This window comes from Lissotriton vulgaris, chromosome 2_1 (genome assembly GCF_964263255.1).
Source record: "Lissotriton vulgaris chromosome 2_1, aLisVul1.2, whole genome shotgun sequence".
Classification (NCBI taxonomy): Eukaryota; Metazoa; Chordata; class Amphibia; order Caudata; family Salamandridae; genus Lissotriton; species Lissotriton vulgaris.
In genome coordinates this window covers 1,224,483,570-1,224,504,960 of record NC_141687.1, presented here as the reverse complement: position 1 = coordinate 1,224,504,960, position 21,391 = coordinate 1,224,483,570, and the positions used below count along the sequence as shown (strand labels likewise).

At 44.7% G+C, this 21,391-nt stretch overlaps 1 protein-coding gene across 1 annotated transcript in view; it reads left to right on the top strand.

Annotated features, from left to right (window-relative positions):
* The window catches only part of NCAPD3 (non-SMC condensin II complex subunit D3), a 1,036,822-nt gene that overhangs the window by 145,505 nt on the left and 869,926 nt on the right, over positions 1–21,391 (top strand). Inside the window, exon 4 of the mRNA XM_086956941.1 lies at positions 5,079–5,263. Within this exon, the coding sequence (XP_086813067.1) occupies positions 5,079–5,263 (185 nt within the window). The remainder of the gene's footprint in view (positions 1–5,078; positions 5,264–21,391) is intronic.

Sequence of the window (21,391 nt, the reverse complement as noted above, 5' to 3'; positions counted from 1 at the left end):
CTGGATTCGACCCTGTTTCGGGTTTATCCTCCCGAGCAGCGGGTTCGGGATATTCAGGCTCTGATTCCGATCTTTCAGCCTTTATCCCGAGCTTCGGTCAGGTTGAAGCTGCGACTCCTGGGGCGAATGGCTTCCTACATCCTTCTGGTGCATCACGCCAAGTGGCGGATGCAGGCTCTGCAGTGGGACCTGAAGTATCAGTGGGCACAGCATCAGGGCAACCTATCAGACCACGTCCGGATCTCAGAGGGCACTGCAAAACAGTTGCAGTGGTGGCTCACGAACCGCGATTGAGTCAGCGGCAGATCTCTCGCCCTACCCCAACCGGAGCAAGTAGTGGTGACTGATGCGTCCCTCCTGGGATTTGGGGGCCACATGGGAGAGAGGGAGATCAGGGGTCTCTGGCGGAGTCCCAGCTCCACATCAACCTTCTGGAGCTGCCGGCGATCCGGCTTGAACTGAAGGCATTCCTTCCCTCTGTTCAGGGAAGTCTGGTGCAGGTGTTCACGGACAACACCACCGCCATGTGGTACTGCAACAAACTGGGCGGGGTGGGGTCGTGGACCCTATGTCAGGAGGCTCTGCGCCTCTGGACATGGCTGGAACACCAGGGCATCACCCTGGTGGTTCAACACCTGGCAGGTTCTCGAAACGCCAGGGCGGACGAACTCAGCCGCCGGTGCATGATGGATCACGAATGGCGTCTGAACTCTGACGTGGCGCAAGGCCTCTTTCAGCAGTGGGGGAGAGCCTTGGTTAGATCTATTTGCCACAGAAGAGAACGCGCAATGTCATCAGTTCTGCGCGTTGGAATTTCCAAGGCTACACTCGCTCGGCGACGCTTTTCATCGCGAGTGGAGCTGCGGTCTGTTGTACGCCTTTCCGCCTATACCACTTCTGCCCAGAGTGCTGAAAAAGATCAGGCGCGACCGGGCCCAAGTCATCCTTGTGGCTCCGGACTGGACACGAAGATACTGGTATCCCGAGCTACTCGGCATGTCAGTCGATCCCCCGATTCGTCTGCCTCTTCAGGAGGACCTTCTGTCGCAGCAGCAGGGGACGGTCCTCCACCCGAACCTTTCCAGTCTCCACCTCCATGCATGGAGATTGAGCGGCGACAGTTGAGGCCATTTGACTTGCCTCCTGAAGTCTGTGATGTGATTCTGGCAGCCAGGCGTCCCTCCACAAAATCGGTATACGCCTGCAGGTGGAACAAATTTGTGGTATGGTACACAGCAAAGGCCGTGGATCCACTTTCCGCTCCCCTTTCACAGGTTCTCCTCTTTCTTCTTTCTCACGCCCAGCAGAGCTCTGCTCTGGGCACTATCAAGGGCTACTTCTCTGCCATTTTAGCCTTTTTGAGGCTTCCTGATCAGCCTTCTCTTTTCAAGTCCCCTGTTATAAATAGATTCTTGAAAGGCATCACACACATGTTTCCTCCTGTTCCTTTTGTGATGCCTAAGTGGGACTTGAACCTTGTTCTAACCTATTTGATGTGCGCTCCTTTCGAGCCACTTCACAATTGCCCTCTTCGTCTTCTGACTATTAAAACTGCATTCCCGGTTGCCATCACCTCTGCCAGGAGAGTGAGAGAGCTCCAGGCTCTATCTTCTAAACCTCCTTGCCTCTCTGTCCATCCGGACAAAGTTGTTTTGAGAACTCGTCCTTCTTTCCTGCCCAAGGTAGTCACCGCCTTTCACATCGGGCAGTCCATCACCTTGCCCACCTTCTTTCCGCATCCCTCGAAAGAGGAAGAGAGGCTACACCGCCTGGACCCAAAACGTGCGCTCTCCTTCTATCTAGATCGCACACGCCAGTTCCAGGTGGACGACCAGCTCTTTGTTGGTTACGTGGGCGCTAAGAAGGGACGGGTGGTGCACAAACGAACCATCTCTCGGTGGGTCGTGTTGTGCATCAAGGTTTGCTACTCCTTGGCTAAGAAGGATCCTCCAGTTAGGCTGCGTGCCCATTCCACTCGAGCCACGGTGGGCGGCTACTACTGCACTGGGTCGGGGAGTCACCTTGCAGGACATCTGCCAGACAGCTACTTGGGCCTCCCTGCACACGTTTGCTAGACACTACTGCCTGGACAGCCAAGTCCAGAGGGATGGCTTTTTCGGCCGTTCCATTCTGCAGGACTTTCTGGTGTGATCTTTGTTCGCAGACCCACCACCGTTGTTGGTATTGCTGGGGTATCTATTCTAAAGTAAGGAATCTAACACTAACCTGTTTCTTTCAGATGCACAAGTTACTTACCTTCGGTAACGATATATCTGTAAGAAACAGTAGTTAGTGTTAGATTCCTTACCGTCCCAACCACCCTCCCCGTTCTGCAAACCGACATCTAGGGTGAAGGTATCTCCCTTTGAGGGCCCTAGTTTTATGGCACCAGTGTCGGTCTCTGGCATGGCTTTGCGTTCCTGGCGCGGAAAGCTATGTACAAGAACTGCCGTCAGCGTGCGAGTGCGGTGTCCAAGTACTCCAACGACATCATCCCGGTAATAAACAACGATGGACGCAGAACCGCACAGGCCTACCGACGCGCAGGGGTACTGCTACGCAAAACTTTCCGGATCCAGTCTGACGCCTGGGGATATTCTAAGGTAAGGAATCTAACTCGAACTGCTGTTTCTTACCGAAGGTATGTAACTTGTGCATTAAGAACTTATGAGGGTACACCAGTAGCCAATTGTGGATATATACCAAAGTACTTACTGTGCCAATTTAGAGGATGTCTGCTGTCTTATTTTTTAAAAACTGGATATATATTTTTGGATTATTATTTCTTAGTATGAATTTTGTAATTTCTAGCTCAAGCTTGTGTTTTTTTTTTAACCAAACGTTAGAATTTGCAGAGGAATCTGGGTTAAAAAAAAAAGTAGTGCCACCCATGCATGCTTCACGGCTTTGTACTTATCTGGGCTACTTGTTTTTAGAAATGTGGGGGTTGGTATTTTTCCTTGGTTGCCTGCAATTGGCCTATTCACACATGTAGAGTGCCTTTTTTTAAAATTAGAAGCGTAGAAACGTAGGACAGTAGTAAATTTGCTATTCTCATATTGGATTTCTGAATATCGTTGGCTTTTTAATTTATAGTCATTGCTCACAAAAAAAAACATTTGTTGAAAAAACCTCCGACTACGTGTAATCTAAAATTCAGACTGCTAGAAATAACCTTTATCCCATTTAATAAATACATAGCTTGGCTTCATGCGCCATTTTATTCATAATATTTTTAATTCTCAAGTGTTTCATGGTCCGTACATAACTCAAAATTATTGTAAATCCCGGCTTGGTTGTTGGCTCTGGTTATTGCAGAGCTGATTGATTTAATTCTATACATTACTTGAGTGAAAAATTACAAATAAAAAAACTGTTAATTTCTGACTATTGGCACAGTTTTCTGAAATCCGTGATCAGTTTGTTTTTGGTGCGAAAAACCTTTTATTGGTGTACAGAAAACCCTTTTAGAGTTAAGAACATTGTTTCATTTTCAAAGAATTCCACCCAGGTTCACCTGGAGTTTCACATCTGTTTTTCCCCACAAACTGTAAGTAGGAAGAAAATGAAAAAAATAAGAAATACTGACCACCACTCACAAAAGCGCTAAAAACAATGGTAAATATCCCTCTCTGCCTGTTTCTGAATGCTGGAAGCGAGCAACGTCAGAACGGTGAAAATTGTCTGGATACAGTTTTTAGAGAAACAAACCACGCTGGGGCTTGCACAGCTTCTTTTTTTACGCTATTTTTTTAGCTGTATTTTGACTTTTCTTCCGCTTACCCCAGGTAAATTGCACACTACCACCAAGTACTCTTACAAATACCTTTAGTAACCTCAGCATATGAGGGAAAAAAGGATGAAAGTTTGTCATGAATATCTCATGATCTCAAGAGCATCTTCTGAGGTGAACGTTAATACGAAAGCCTCCTCAATGTCAAAACTGCTTCACATTTAAGGTTGAATAGGCTTGGCTGGTCTTAGAACTTCTTACCTTCTGTCTGCCATACATATATTGCCTTTATGTTTTAGTCTGGATCATCACATCTGTTCTAATCAGCTGCATTGCTGATCCTAGCGAGGGTATTAGGTATTGTTATTTGTTTTACCATTACACATGCATTATTTAGGACCAAATGTCCTATTACACATATGGTGCACTTTTCTTGTTTGTTTTTGAAATGGGTGCGCCATGCGCATGCAGGGAAAGTGCTCCCTATTTCAGTGATTGAGTTGACCATAGGGTGGCTGCAAACTTGTACTGTTCTGACTCTGTGTTTCCCAGTGCAGGCGGCAACCCACTTTTACTTTAAAGAGAGATTAGAGATCCCTTTGCAGATGGGTACATTGAGTGACTGTACCTGCCTGTAAGGGGATGTCTCGGGGGTCCATGGGACTCTTTCATTCCTTGAGAAGGCTGCCATCAGGGGGCGCACTGACATTGCGCCATCTTTTTCGTGAAACAGTAATACGGCGCAGGCACAAAAGTAAAGAGATTCCCTCATTTGCATGGGGCTTTGCCTCTATGCAAATTAGGGAGCACTATCTTTAGATAGCGTTACATGTGCACCAGTGCTGTCGGTTTTACAGAAGCACATGTGGCCCCTTCTGTATTACGAAAGTGTCCTGGGAGTGCACAAAGTGTGCACACATTCCTGTTGCTACTCAGGGGCACTTTATGTAATACGGCCCCAGGTAGTGGTACATCTATGGGACCATTATGTAGTTTATTAAAAGAGGGTGAAGAGTGTTCATGAGTTATGGTTCTTTTATGCGTTTTGACGTCCTCTTCTCTTTAAAAGTTCCACCCTGCTAATTTTCTCAAAGGTGCTGGAATGAGTCAGTTGAAAGACCACTCATTGCTTATTGGACATACTTATATTCCTTTCAAATCCCATTATTCTCAGGATGTGAACCCTAAACCCCCGGCATGTAGATCGGCTGGTTCTCTAGCTCTATTAGTTACTGATTTTTATTCTAGTCTCTAAAGATTGTACAAGGTAGCAAAGTGATAAGTTTGACATTTGCAAGTACAGCTGGCTGCCGCAAGTAGTTTACTGTTGTCTTCTTATTTTCAGGCAGTGTTGCAAACCAGGTGTTTCACCCTGTGCTGTTTGAAAAATGCATGAATTCCTTGGAGAACAGTTGGCCTCAGGAAGCTGACTCTAGTAGGAAGCGAAAGAAGGACACTGGGAAAAACTCACAGGGCGATCCCCATGGAGGGAAGAAAAAGTCAAAGCCGACCAGGAGAAAGGCAGTGGAAGTATGTACTGTGTACAGGCGACATAGAAAATACTGCATTTTCCAGACTATCTGGACGATGAGTGCTAAACTTTTTTATTTGTCTCTGTAAAGCATGCCATTTCATGTTGCGCCACCCGAGGTGGTACATGTTTACAGACCTTTGGATTATAGAGGCCATTACCGTGGCTATTTTCTAAGAAGATACCATGCTTACCTTATGAAGTTTACAGAATGTGTGGTAGTAGAGGATACGCGCTAATGGCGTCAATCATCCGACAATAGGCCAGCCTAATCATCAGTGATCTTAAATTCTTGAAATATGAGAGCGAAAGAGGGAATCTGGAAATTTAGGAAAAGGTTTACTAATTTGGGTAGAATAACCGTAAGTTTCTCTCCCACATTGCCATTGCAGGCTGGCAGAGCAGCTCTAAAACTGCTAATTATACTATGCCATTTCAACCTGTAGCAAAGCCAAAACCTTCCTTTTTAATATTAAGTCACACCTAAGGTAGGTCTAACGAGCCTCCAAGGAAGGGTGTATTATATTAAAGAGAAGGATATCAGTTATGTTTTACATATCCTGACAGCAAAAACGGTTCATTGTCATTTTTCACTGTATTAAGACTAGTACCTCCGTTGTTTAGTGTGGAGTTACACACTGACAACTTAGTATTTGCTAACTTTCAAATGGGACTAATAAAGTTAACACTTTAAGGTATCAAAGGAATCATTGCAATATATCTAACTTGATGCTGAAGTTGAGTTAATGTAACTATATTATACATTTTTAGAAAGTAGTCACTTTGTTGCCCAAACTTTCCAGTAATCGTCTTTGGTTGCACACACTGCTGTCCTCGAGTCAGCCTGCTGCCCTCCTGGAGAGAGGTGAAAACAACTCTCAGGAAGGGAAACTAAGGACCTGCCCAGGGGGAGAGGTTTGATCTTCTGGCAGGATGACAGAGTGGGTGTGAGCTCAGAAGGCTCCAGGTCTAGCCTGGACTTCCTCGTCTCCTCGCTGTCTCTCCTACCCCCTCCCCCACCTCTTCCCTCCTTCATTCTTTGATTGCCTCTCCTATTCCTTCCCTCTCTCCCCTGAATCTCTTTCCGACACCTGCTTTGTTTATCCTCGTGCCTATGCTCCGCTCAATCTCCCTCCTCGTCGCCCTTTTGCATTATCCCCTTACCCTGCTACACGCCTTAAACAAATGGATGTAACTCGTAATTGACGTACCTTCTGTAATAATGTGTAATTTGTAACCAGTGCAACCCTACCAGCCCGACTCCCTATTATGGCCCCCTCTAGTATGCCCTTGTCCAAAGCACTCCTACTCCCCTTGTTTGGGATGGATCCAGCATTTTTGCCCTGGAGTCTCAGAGACCCTTCTGAGAGAGTCCACAGTGACAAGGGAGACTCACATAGTGGAGGTCTGGGATTGATCCCCATACCACTGCAAACGGTCTCCTACCCTGACAGAAGTCGGACACTGTGTTCACGCTGGGTTTTCTACCCCCTCCCCCCCTCCTCCTTCATTCTTCTAAGTGTGCCCATGACCAAAGCACTCCTCTCGTCTGGTTGGGGTGGGATCCAGCATCTATGCCCTGGAGTCTCAGCAACCCTGCTGAGAGAGTCCACTATGACAAGGATATCGCACAAAATGGAAGACTGGGAATGATCCCTTTAACACTGGGAGCTGTCTCCCACCCAGCCGGACATCAGACACAGTTACTTCCTCGTCTCCTCGCTGTGTCTCCTACCCCCCCACCCCTTCCCTCCTTCATTCTTTGCTTGCCTCCCCCATTCCTTTCCTCTCTCCCCTGAATCTCTCTCTCCTACTGGCTCTGTTTTTCCTTGTGCCGATTCTCCGCTTAATCTCCCTCCCCATCGCCCTTTTACATTACCCCCTTACCCTCTACACAGCTTGAACCAATGGATGTAACTTGTAATTGACGTACCTTCTGTAACAATGTGTAACTTGTAACCTATGTAACTCTCCTCATGTAAAGCGCTCTGATACCTCCGGGTCTAGCCAGCGCTGTATAAAACTCAAGTAAATAAATAAAACCTTTTTTTTTTATGAAACAGTCTTCGTAAGGATGATGCTGCCTGCCATTGAGAGCTGGAGAGATAGCCATTGGTGTATTTGATCTGAGTTGGAATCAGACTACTCCATAGCTCTTTCTGTAAATACTACCATGGACTTCGCTCTCCAGATAAAGTATGCAAGATTCCTGACACTTTATTTTGTTAAGTTTACATTGTGTGGTTTTCAGCATGAGGCATCACTGCTGATTTAACATAGTTAATGGTAAAACCAGATTTTTCCCTAAAACCAAAAGACTCCCGAATGAGGGCATCCAGGTTTGTTTCAGTCTCCTTAACAAGGAGGAAAATATGTTCTGCATCCAGTTATCCTAAAACTAAGCATTTGCTAAACCGAGGGCCCCTCAATGCATACTATTTTTTTCAGACGACTAGCCTATGACCAGGGAAATGCCATCTGTGGTAATGGGATCCCCTAGAGGTTCTACTTGATATTGCCATTGAAGAACGGGACTTGGACCAGAAGACCCAAAGGAACCGGGGACAAAAGGAACCACTGACGGTAAGTACCCAGGAACCCCACGGAGGATGTGTGCAGAGTGGGAACCCAGCCGCATGACCAATGGAAATCAATGGAGAAGGCACGATTGGAGTTTTGCAAAATAAGGACCCTTACCAGAGGACCCTGAATTCCCTTGGAGGACGAAAGGTTGGAGAACCACCCCACCAGTGGATACCCCGGGATTAGGTGTGGTGCAGCAGCCAGGGTGCCTGACTCCGGACTACAGGGTTCACGGTTCGGTCCATGGCGGCAGGTTAGACCAGCACCATGTTACTCTATGCAATAGCTCGCTTAATCTTTTCGACGGCGCCCAGCACCGGGACACCACTTCAGAGGTAGCTGTGCGCTTCACAAATACTGGTATTTCATTTATTTTACACCAGAGAAGCCAGGTGGAAAGGGGTTAAGAGACATCGGAAACCTCTGTAGAAGACAATGGAAGGTTTGGATTCCTTTGGACTTCACCTTCTCTCCAGAGGCACTTTCTTCCAAGGGGGAATTCTGGAACTGAAGAACCTGCAAACAGAGGGTACAGAGTCTATGCCATTCAGGAGTGACCACGAGGCATGGAAGAGCTTTGCCCACTGATGTTGGGAGGTTCTGCTGGGTCAGCTGTAACCTTGTTGCTGCAGGGGTGAAGACCAGGTGACACTGAGGAACACCAGGAGCCTTGCATGAGCTGGCCCACATCAGATGTTGGTGACTAGGTGGTTGGTGTCCAGTGGGAGTACTAACAAGCCTTGGCAGCCGCAGCTGAAATGGAGAATGAAGAAGCCACGTTGGGACCAGGAAGGTCCAAAGGACTCACCAACAGCATAAGTCAGAGCAGGCCCCAATCAAGCAGGGGGGCCCACCGAAGCAGGAGAAGACACTCCGGCTGAAGGCACAGGATTGCAAGAGGACCTCCGGCAGCGCACCAAGAACAAAGGCCCATGGTGCAGAGGATGCCTTGACGACGCTAAGCTTGGAGAGAAGAAGTGCTGGAGAATCTTGTAGCCCGAAGATCTCTGGGGTGCAGAGGCAGCAAGCTGTGGTAACAGCAAGTCGATGCTGTGCACAGGGATTCTTTCCTGGTGGTTCCGACAAGGGATACTGGCGTCAAAATTGCAGAGAGCAGGTCAGGCCTCAAGGGTGTTGTAAAAACGCCACCTGTGTTGCTGACCCTCAGGAAGTCCATTGGACGACAGGAGCAGCGGACCAGTCAGCTTTGTTGCAGTTCCTGGAGATGCAAGGGAGTTACTCCTTCACTCCAAGCGATATTACTTCGGATGCCCTTGATTCTCTTTCAGGGATCCTCATCCGTACTCATAAGCACATGAGTATTCACGCCCATGCGCGGGGACCTGGAAAGGATATTAACATATATGTGAAAAACACGTGTGTGTGTGTGTGTGTGTGTGTGTGTGTTTGTGTGTGTGTCAGTTCCGCATCGTACACACAAGTACGTGGTGCACTCTTTCCCAATAATTCCGCCAGTCAGAGTAGCTTGAAAGACTTTATTTTAACATCAAGGCAACGAAAAAACCCAACGCGTTTCAGCGAAACACTCGCCTTGGTTACGGGTAATTCATTATTGCTAAGCAGACATTTAAATACAGAGAACATTACGTGCTAAAAAAGCACACTGTGCTTGATAATAGAAATCAAAAGTGGACTTCAGCAGTGTCTGCCATCTTTAAGTGGTAAATCGCAGATAAAGTTCTAATCTATATCTCAATATATTCTTGCTCATTTCAACAGTAATTTTCGATTTTATATCCTGCTACATATATAGTTATGTGATTTCATTAATATTGCGTAAACATTTGACAGTAATTGTTGTATTGCGAAGTTTTGTTATGAGTTGACCTTTTGTAAAAAAAAAATAATTAAAAATGCAAATAGAATTTTGCAAGATGTGAGCTACAATTAGGGGCCATTTATGTGATGATTTTAAATTTAAGAAATTAGCTGCCCTTATATAATTACCCACTGGGGATTTATATTGATAATTTCTCTTAGAGTTGCTTTGCGCGCAAGGAATAAGCACAAATGAATGCAATAAGAATGTTATTGGCGTAAATTTGATAGAATATGATTTGATTTGCAAGTTCTATACACACTTGGGAATGAATTGTTGGCGTTATGAGTATTTTTTTGCCTATATAATGATGGAAGTTTTATAGATGAATTGTATAGACTCATGTGTTGCATTATAATAATGAAATTACGTTTATTTCAAGTAGTTGGGACTCGTTGAGGAAATTAGTTCTGTGCAGAATATGAAGTATCTATTATATTTTGGATGAAGATAGAATATATCCCGAAATCACAGAACTATATATATATATATATAGCAGAATATAAAATCAAATATTACTCTGTTTTATTGAGCAAGAATATATTGTGATATAGATTAGAACTTTCTGTGATTTACCACTTAAAGATGGCCGACACTGCTAAAGTCCACTTTTGATTTCTATTACCACGCACTGTGTGTGTTTTTTTGAGCACGTAATGTTATCTTTATTTAAATGTCTGCTTGGCAATAATGAATTACCCGTGACCAAGGCGAGTGTTCCGCTGAAATGCATTGGGTTTTTTCGTTGGCTTGATGTTGAAATAAAGTCTTTCAAGCTACTCTGACTGGCGGAATAATTCGGAAAGAGTGTACCACGTACTTGTGTGTACGATGTGGAACTGATGTAGTGCAGGGCGACCTTGGGCCCTGGCGTGCAGAGACGCAGGAGTGTCCCGGTGACCCAAGGAAGGGTGGAAAGGTGATATATATATATATATATATATATATATATATATATATATATATATATATATATATATATATATATATATATATATATATATATATATATATATTCTATATATATCTTCACATTTGCACGCAAGTTTGAAGCTTTAAAAACCCGGCAAGGGGGAACTAAGAACCCTAATAAATGTTACACTGAGTCTACCAACACTGGTATCCAAGCGGAATTGACGTCCGCTTCGGATGCAAGTTCCAATGCTGAAAGTGAACATGAACAGGAAGTCCGTGAAGTCAACAGAAGGGACAGAACAAGAAAATTCTCACTCACTGAAGAGGTGGATTTTTTATGCCAGGAGCGCCTGCAAACCCTGCACCCACGAAAACCATAGTCTGGCCCAACATAAACACAAGTGTCAAATGCAGGGCGAGGCACAAAGCAAGCAGGCGCAGATGGAAACGGCAATCAAAGAAAACAAAGCGCCAACAGAAGCAATTTTGGAGCAAATGAGCTCTGGGGTTGTTGAATCGGCTTCAAAAACTGTCATTAACCTTACAGACATGGGTCTGAACAAAGTGGAGGAACAACTGTTATCCCTGGGTCTTTCATATTGCCCCGAAAGCTGTTTCAGTTATGCTGCAACAATGGTGGATATTTACAAAAGTGTACGCAAATTGAAGCTCCAGAAATATTTCAAACAAACCAAGACTGGGGATACATTGAGCATGCCAAATCTATCAATACCTGGCAACCTATAAGGAAGCGGCACAAGCTTGGAAACTAGCAACATGACCACAAATGAAAACGAATTGGCAAATGTACTGGACTCGTTGTTGGTCGAAGGTGACATTTTATCTGAGGTCATTGACACACCTTTGTCGCCGGATTATGCTACAGCTATAGCGTATACCTAGCTCAAAGCACCATCCACATTCTATCCAATTATGCTAAAGGATACCATGGACAGTTTCCAAGAGCAAGTAACACATGATTTAAAAGCTTTAAACCGGAAGATCCAAAGTACAACAGCTTGCGAAAAAAAGAAAAATGGAAAGAACGCAAGGGAGCTCCAATATCATATGCTAATGACTCAAATCAGCAATGACAACAACATTGTTGTAAGGAGCGCGGCTAAAGGCGGTAATGTTGTCTTATGGAAACGTGAAGGTTATGTCCATGAAGCCATGCAACAACTCAACGATACAGAATGCTATAACCGTAGTTGCAAGCAGAACTTAGAGGCATCATATTGGCGTTACAACTTGAAATTATCGGCCTGGAAAAGTACTGGTTTGCTGTCCATGGAGGAATATAAATATTTGAAAAATAACCATCCAAAGACACCGATTTTACACTACATACCGAAAATACATAAGGACGCAACCAACCCTCAGGTAGGACTATAATATCCGCTCGGAATAGCGTTTTCGAAAGAACTTCAATTTATATTGACTTCTTCTTCAACCACTTGTACAATCACTAAAGTCCTATATCCCTGACACAGGGGATTTGTTAGAGAAAATGTTGGATTTTAAATGGGGTGATGATTGTCTTTTAATTACTCTTGATGTGACATCTTTATACACATCTATCAGGCACAAAGATGGACTTAGAGCCATTGAATATTATCTATCACGGAGAGGCCCGGAACATAAAGAACGCACAAGTATGTTACTGACTATGATTGAGTTGTCTGACAAACAATATTTTTATGTTTCAGAATAAGTACTACCAGCAAGCAAGAGGTGTTGCCATGGGAGCCAGCTTCTCCCCCAGCTATGCTTATTTGCATATGGGCTGTTGGGAGGAGCTGGTTCTCATGGACAAACACAAAGACACAATGAACAGACATGTCAGAACTTGGTGAAGGTTCATTGACAACTTATTTCTAGTCTGGCTAGGCACCAGAAGTGAGGCTAACACATTTATTGCAGACATCAATGTCAATGACCATAATCTAAATTTAACTCCCGAAATTGGGGACCAAAGGGTCAATTTTCTAGACATGGAAATTTTTATTTAACACGGCACTCTTGAAACGCGCCTGCACAGGAAACCTACAGCAGGCAACTCTGTTCTGCATACGACCAGGGCCCATCTGGGCAATCTAATCCATAGTATCCCCTACGGGGAACTTTTACGTTTAAAACGTATTTGCAGTAATGAACAGGATTTAGTGGCGGCCCAAGGACCGAGCATTACAAGATTTTTAGAAAGAGGCTACAGCCAAAAGTGTCTAGATGAGGCCCTCAACAAGAGCAATCTAATGACTTGGGAAATCTTAGTGAAAACCAAACAGAGGCGCCCCACTACATCCCAAAGTAAGGAAAAATTCAGGTTTATCTTGCGATACAACCAACACGAAGGTGCAGTTTGAAAAATCATTAAGAGAAATTGGCATCTCGTCCAACAGGATCCAATTATTGGTAAACTAGTGCCCAAACAACCGGCAATAAAATACCGCCGGGGAAAGTCTATGAAAGATGCACTGGTTAGGAATGAGCCATGTGGACCAGTGTCAAAGGGCACATGGTTATCTGAGCAGAAAGGCTTCCTTAAATGTAAGACTTGTCAACACTGGGTATCCATGACCAAATATAAAACCCCATTCAGCGAAAAAGAGTGGGTCATTGATAAAGTCCTAAATTGCAAAACTGACCACGTGATTTACATATTGGAATGCCCTTGCAATCGGAGATATGTCGGCAGCACTGTACAACAAGGCCACAAAAGAGTGCTACAGCACATTAGAGCTATCAAAAACAATGCTCCATCCTATCCAGTGGCGCTCCACTTTAATGAAAAACATAAGGGGGACCATAAGGAGTTGAAATATTATTTGATAGATACTGTCCCGATCTCTAAAAGGGGCGGGGACCGTACAAAGGCTCTGCGCAAACTCGAGATGCTGTACATTCTAAATTTAGACACCAAATCCCCTGGAGGCCTCAATGCAACTGAGGAACTGTGGTAGTCTGGAAACAATATTACCTTGTTTGATAAACCTGATTTTGTCAATTTTATGATTAGTTAGACTTGATTGGAACAATTGTAACTACCAGTGAAGACAGGAATAATTGATTGCAATTTTGTGTATAGGTGTCAGATTTTAGATATTTATGGTGCTTTAAACCATGTTTAATTATATTTAAAATATTTATATTTTGTATTGACCAGCAGGATTTTTAGCGATTACATATTTATAGCTGTATTCATGTACATATTTATATTTATGTTCATGACCACATTTATACATGTATATCTTGCACAGTTTGCACAAGTCCTCAATCTTCCCCTGTGCCAGTTACCTTAGAAACACCCACCCTAAATGAGGTTAATAGTTCTTTTATAGATACAATAATGAGTTTGTATTTATATTCAGATCTATTTATGCTTTCATTCTCTATTCCTCTAGAATGGAATAACAAGTTTTGCACCTAAAAATTGCCCGCCCAGCTGCTACCTGTGTGTCTCTATTTATATTGAGTTTTGCACAGCGAGATCAACTTAACATTTGCACTACATGTGAATATGATGAATCCTTGGACTAGGAAATAGCATTATTTAAATTCATTTACGGTATATCAATGGGCAGAATTTCGAATGGTCACTCAAATTAATTATTATGGGGCATGAGAATACATTTGTACACAGAAACATTATATGTATGTGTCCAGTCACAAAGCCCTTGGCATATATATTAAATTTGAGGAGGCCAGTACAATCTTGCATTTAAGCAGGGACGTCTGCCAAAAATTAACAAGGAGTTTGTTGTAGTTGCAAATCTACTTTCTGGAGGATCATTGTATGAATTGTACATATTGCACTTGCACTTTAAAAAAAAAATTCTATTTTAACAATTATATTGCACTGTCACTTTAAAGGTTGTAATCACATGGTATCTGCATAAAAAAGTCAAAAATATTTAAACCAATTGTGCTACCATGAGCGTGTCATGTGATCAAGTCCCCCAGGAGGGACGAAACGTGTCATGGCTTCTACTGCACCTCGCACGGCAATAAAGTAAAATTGCTAAAAGAAGCTATTGTGGTCCGCGCTCTTTCTTCCTCGTGGTATGAGGAGTATGTCAGAGTTACCTGATTATATATATATATATATATATATATATATATATATATATATATATATATATATATATATATATATATATATATATATATATATATATATATATGCTTTAATGCGCAGTATAAACCAAAGATGAATGAAAGCATTGCCAGCTCGCATTGTAGAAAACTTAGTGTAGAAAAGCTAACCCATAGAAATAACCAGGAAAAACTGGCACTGTGCCTTTAAGGCAGCAATGACCCCTAGCTTTCCAACATGCTTCAGGGGTGACGGTTAGGTCAGTTGTTCTTTCCAGCTCCTTCAGTCATGACCCTGGTTAATCAGCTCTCTTTTTCTGACTTTTTTTGTCAGTGATGAACTCTTATTTTTGACTAAATTCCTTTTACTTTGACGTCTTTTACTTGTTGAAGTAATATTTTGCCATTTTTGAGAGAGTTGAGCATTTTTTTCAACTCAGAAATGCCATCTCTTTTTGACTCTCGCCCTTCTTGTGGTAAAAAAAAAGGCGAAATCAGACTCCCATCGGTCTGTATTCTTTGCCTACCTGAAGACCGTGTTCCAAAGACTTGCCAACATTGTCAGTCCTTATCCAAGCGTACTTTGAAAGACAGGGAAAGAATTAGTCTTTATGGACTGGCTGAAAAAGGAAAATCTTCCAGAGGCAGGTCTCCGGTGAGGCAGAGGAAAGAGAGAGCCAGAACCTCCTCCAGAAGTAAGATTCTGATCTGCTCTCCATCGGTGTCTGGCTCAACATTAAAAAGGCCCCCACCGGCACCAAAAACGTTGACGAGAAGACCTTTGAGGGCAGGCTCGCCGTCGAGAGAACACCGATCGTCGTCCAAGAACAAAGGTACGTCACACCCTCTGCTGCCGTCAACCCGGCAACAAGGATTCTTTCTTCGTTGGTGCGGGATCGTACAACGTCGAGAAATATCTCTGTCATCGCCGTTGGCACGGCGGTCGACGTCGAGACCTGCTTCGTTGTCGCCGGAGGTACGGCAATCTATGTCAAAGCTGGCATCTCAATTGACGTCTTCCAGGCGGCGATCATCGTCGAGGGCCAGATGTGCATCGGCGGCTAAGGAGTCGTCGAGACCGGAAGGTAAAATAATCAAGGCGGCATACAACGTCGAAGCAGCGATCTCCGTTGATGTTGAAGACCTCCGCCGTCAAACACTTTCTCAGTTGAGTTCTGCTAGACGCTCAACGATCTCTCTCAAGAGACTCTCCTGTACTGGTGACGCATCGCCGTTCAGCGTCAAAGCATTCAACATCGGATTCGCACCGTTCCACCTCCAAAGATCACTCCGATACCTCTATATCACCCAGAGGCTCTACTCATGTGATCTTGACGTCGAGAAGCTCATTTCCTCCTTCTCCAGAGCGACAGGTATGGAAATCTTTGACACAATGTCATAGAGCCCTTCTGTTTGTCCTCCTCCAAGATGGCTTCTTCCTACTTGGGCAGAAAGGACCTGCAGGAGCAGCACAACGCACTGAGGATTATTCCAGTCTGCTGCATAGGTCGCCATTAGCACGATTGGTGCAACCTGTGGACATGTCACCTGCTACTCTGCCCAGAGATCGCCGTGACAAATCTCCAGTGCATAGATCTTCTCATACCCACCATAAAAGTCAGAGATCCCCGTCTTGGTCATCCTCCTCGACTAGATCCTCAGAGGCATTATTCACCTACCCTCTTGGACAGTCCTCCATCAAGAGTATTGTCTAATGATGATATCAATACCTTCCACGATGTGCTTTCCACCGGAGCGCAGAAACTGAATATACAGATGTCCGCCCCTCAAACACCACCGTCTGTTATATTCGAGACTCTGCATCAATGGTCTGTCTAGTCCTTTGCTCTAACTGGTTCCTGGTCTCCTTCAACCGGTGATGGACATTTTTCTCACTCCATCATCAATTCAATCTGCTCCTGCAATCAGAATCAGAATAAATACAAGCCTGCTGATCAGGATCCTCTTTTTCCAAAATCTGATCCTCCACCGGACTCAGTCATCATTGCAGCAGCAAAGAAAAAGCATGTTGTTTCCTCTTCTTCCTCAGTTCCACTAGACAAGGAGAGTAGAGCCCAAGATTCTTGGGGGAGAAAGGTATGTGGTTCAGAGGCGGCCTCTTTAAAGGTGTCTAGTGCTGCAGCCCTGTTGGACCGTTATGACCGATCTTTATGGGATTCCCTGGCGCACTTTAAAGAAAAACTGCCGAAAGAGGATTGCCAAGATTTTTCTGAGATTATCAAGGAAGGGGTGCTGGTAGCCAATCAAGTAATATGTGCGCGGAGGTCTTCCTAGCTTCGTTTAACGGCTTTGAAACTTGAAGCCCAGCAACGTATCTTGAATCTGCCTTTCTCTGGCAGCTCTCTTTTTGGCACCCACACTGACAAGGAGATGACCAGGATGAAGGCCGAGCTGGACACGCTGAAGGCCATAGGCTTGGAAAAGAAAAAAGAATTCAGCCGCCGATACAGGCCTTTAAACCGCAAAAACTACCATCAGAGGGTTCAAACCCCTCAATCGTCGCAGAGGCAATTCCAACAGTCCAAATCACAGTTCCAAAGCCGTAGATCCTCCAGAGGCAGAGGAGGACACCAACCGCAATCCTCCACTGCAGCCAAAACCTCAGGAAAGCAATGATTTTCTGCTTCCTCTAGTGCCGTTGCCCACTCCAGTTTGAGGAATTATCTTAAGTCATGTAGCCGAGTGGCGCAACATAACCAAAGATCAGTGGGTGCTACATATACTGAGCATCGTAAATTTTGCTATGTTTCCACGCACCACCAAAGAACATTCCTCCAGTAAGATGACACCCTCACCAACTAAAACTACTATGTCAGGAGGTTTCTATCCTTTTACAAAAGTTGGCCATAGAAGAGGTTCCTTCTGCTCAACGAGGAAAAGGAGTCTACTCCAGGTATTTTCTTGTGCTAAACAAGGACCAAACGCACATTCAGACCTCTCTTGGATCTTCGGTCTCTGAACAAGGTCATCCTGAAGGAGAAGTTTTGTATGTTGGCGATACATCAAATCTATCCGCACCGGCAGACGGGATTTGTTGTGTTCGGTAGTCCTCCAAGATGTGTACTTCCACATCCCGATTGCGCCACGCCATCGCAAATTCCTGAGATTTATGGTAGGCTCCAAACATTACCAGTTCATAGTCTTACCGTCTGGCCTCAAGTCTGCGCCAAGAGTATTCACAAAATGCATGGCAGTGGTGGCCACAGCTTTACATCGTCAAGTTCTGTTCTTGTATCCGTATCTGGACAATCGGCTGTTGAAGGGTTCGTTCCCCGAAATGGTGGTGAACCACTTTCGGATCTGCCTAAATCTGCTACACCGCTTGGGCCTTCATGTGAACATGGAAAAATCGGTCAATCAGCCCACTCAAACTCTCAATTATCAGGGCACCATCATAGACTCCAGCGCAGGAAAAGTGTTTCCTTCGGAGGAGCGACTGTTATCAATGAAGCGGAAGTGCAATACCCTTCTCCAAGCGCATCAGCCATCAGTACGACAAGTGGCATCTATACTGGGTTCGATGGCCTCTTGCATCTTTCTCATTCCCAAATGCAGATTGAGAATGAGACCACTGCAGCAAGATCTGGAAGACAAATGGGACAATCCTCAGGTCTTTGGCAGGATCGGACTCTCGTTTCCCACTCAGCGAAAACGTCCATTGTCTGGTGGACACCGCCAAAAAATCTAGTGGGAGTTCCTTTCCATCAACCTCTTCCAAAACAGTCCTTGATCACAGATGCATCTCTTCAGGGATGGTGGGCACACTTGGGTCACCTATAGACTCAGGGCAGATGGTTGAGCAAAGAGAACCTATCATCTAAACATGTTAGAACTTCGGGCAGTTCATCTAGCCCTCCAGGCATTTCATCCATCGATTCAGTCAGTCGATACTAATAGAAACGGACAATACAACCACCACTTGTATATCCCAGGACACGTAGGAGCTGAGTAGAAGGGTACCCGCGTACCTCCTCTGGAAGGTGCCAGAAAAATGGTAACCGGCTGAAACTAGCCTATTCGGCATTAACTGTATAATGTAGGGCTGGTCCCGGCATAATAACAGGAAGATATATATACTTGCAAAGCAACATGCCCAATACTGAAACGTTCTATTGAACTGCGCCCTTTGTGGTCTTGTAATTGCTACCTTCTGGATCAGTTTTTCGTGCCCACACTGGAATATATAGATTTGGAGCCCTGACGAAGTTCCGACAAGGAACGAAACACGTTGGCTGTGTGTCGGTCTTGGTAAAGATTACCTAAATAAAGAAAACAATCTTCTATGGACTCAACGCCCCTGTGTTTGATTATAATGAGTGCGCCTTTTACCTTTTTATGAACATTTTGATCAAAGTTGCACCTTGGGACGACTGGTGTGAGAAGTGTGTCGCACCAAAGCTGAAATTAGTCATGGTACATGTGTTCTGGTTGTGCTAGACCCTGGTCAGTCGTTCATTTCTTTTTGCCCTCTATTATTAAATACTGCCTTTTCCGCCGCCATGGCACAGTCTAGGTCACGACACCACTGCTGGTGCGAGGGGGCCGTCTGTGCTCCCCAGTGTTGAGCGATGTTCCGCTTAGCCAGTGTGATACCGAGTGATGCCCAGTCCTGCTCCACGTGATTAAAGTCTGTTGGTTCCCACTCCACTATCCTTTTCAATCCAAAAACAGACATGCCCACCTCTTAAATTAATTTCATATTCACTATAATTCACCACTAATCCTTTATGGGTTCCGGCGTAGTGTGTTACTCGCTAAAAAGAGATTCAACACCTCATCATGGATAGCAAATGCTATATAAATGCAAACCTTTTTCCCTCTTCTATACCTTTGCTATCTGTCTCTATCCAAATAACTGACTAACATATCCACCACTCAACCTTTTCATGTTTCACTGTACTAATTCACCACAAATCATTTATGGGCTCGGGAGTAGCGTGCTACTCGCCGAAAAAGGGCTTTAAGGCCTCGTAGGGGTAGTAGGCCCTATATAAATGGAATTGCAATACAATACAAAAACATACTGACGCCAACCAAAAAGTGTGTTTTAACCATGAAAGCAGATCCTACTTATACATTCCCTTTCTATGTGCTATAAAAACATATATACTATAATTACCTGAATAAATGGTTTCACAAGGGCCATATTAGAGCTAGTGATCTTTAGATTTCTGCATTTGTCATGGCTCATGGTACCACATGGCTACATATTACACAGCGATCAGTGTCCAGCTAAATACATTGCTTTTGAAAATGACAAATCATTGATATGCTTTCAGAAAAATAAAACGTTTAAATGTGGTGTTATACATTTCTTTTTTATAAACCACATTGTCGGAAAGTCTCCTGGGTCAGTAAGAACTTAGGAAGCATAGCTGTGGTAATAGAAAGGTCAACCAAAATATGCATTGAATATTTAGTAGTTATTTTCTGAATAGGAATGGAGAAGAGATGGGTCTGAATTTAGATGGCAGAGTTAAGTATGGAGCTAAAGTGGAGAAAGCACGTACCCCTCTGGGGGTTAAGCAAAATCCAGGAACTTTGACTAATAACTGATCGGAATTTCGAAGGAGATGAGTTCTCTGTATCTAAGGTGAGCCCTCACTATGGGTCAGTATGGATGCTGTCTCTGGTCCTGAACATTTCACCTACAAGTCTTTTGTTGGGCGCTGGGCTTTGCTGCTTCCCCTCACGCGGCCAAGCTTTGCTCCGGCCCCTGCTTCCATCGGCCGGGCTTGGCTCCGCGGGTCCTACCGCTGCTGTTGCCAACGCCTACAAGCCCCAGGATCCTCAGGGGCAGGACGCGCATTTTCCATGCCCCAGGAGGCGCATGAAGACTCACCTGGTGCAGAGTCCCCCGGTGTTTGTTGGGTGCTGGGCTTTGCTGCTTCCCCTCGCGCGGCCGGGCTTTGCTCCGCCCCCTGCTTCCATCGACCGTCCGGGCTTGGCTCAGCCGGTCCTACCGCTGCTGTTGCCAACGCCTACAAGCCCCAGGATCCTCAGGGGCAGGGCACGCATTTTCCACATACCAGGAAGCGCATACAGACTCGACTCGTCTTCGTCCCGCGAGGACGGGCCCGGGGCGCGCCCGGGACGCGCCCGGGGCAGTTGCGGGGCAGGACAAGGCTGGGCCAGGCCACAAACCCTGGCCGTTGCTATATAGATCAACTGCATGAGCTAAGTGAGATTACAGTTTCTTTTAAACTCAGTTTTGTTTTCTTTCAAATATCTGACTAACACCATTGCCGGACCTCCAGAGGTGACACAAACTATACCTGTATTGTACTCCGTTCTTCTAGCCCTTTTGTAACTCTGAGTTCTTTTGGTAGAGCCATCATGTCCAAGCAAAAGGCCACGTTGGATAACTACTTAGTGAAAGTAGTTAATAAAATCAACAGTGAGCGGCGAAAATCGCTAGGTAGGGGGGAGTCCTCCTGCTTTATCTTTTACACCCACCTCACCAACGATAGCATCATCAGTGGAAGATGGATGTGACCCTGCTGATACATCAACGGAAGTGCCAGTTATTCCTGCACCCGTTCAGGACATACTTGATACATCTAATGACATTCCAGCACCGTGCTCTCCAGCCCCTAGAGCACTGCGGACCTGTAGGAAAGTGCAACTCAAACGAGGGGGGAACCATAACAAGAGAAAAATTGAAATAGCCCCC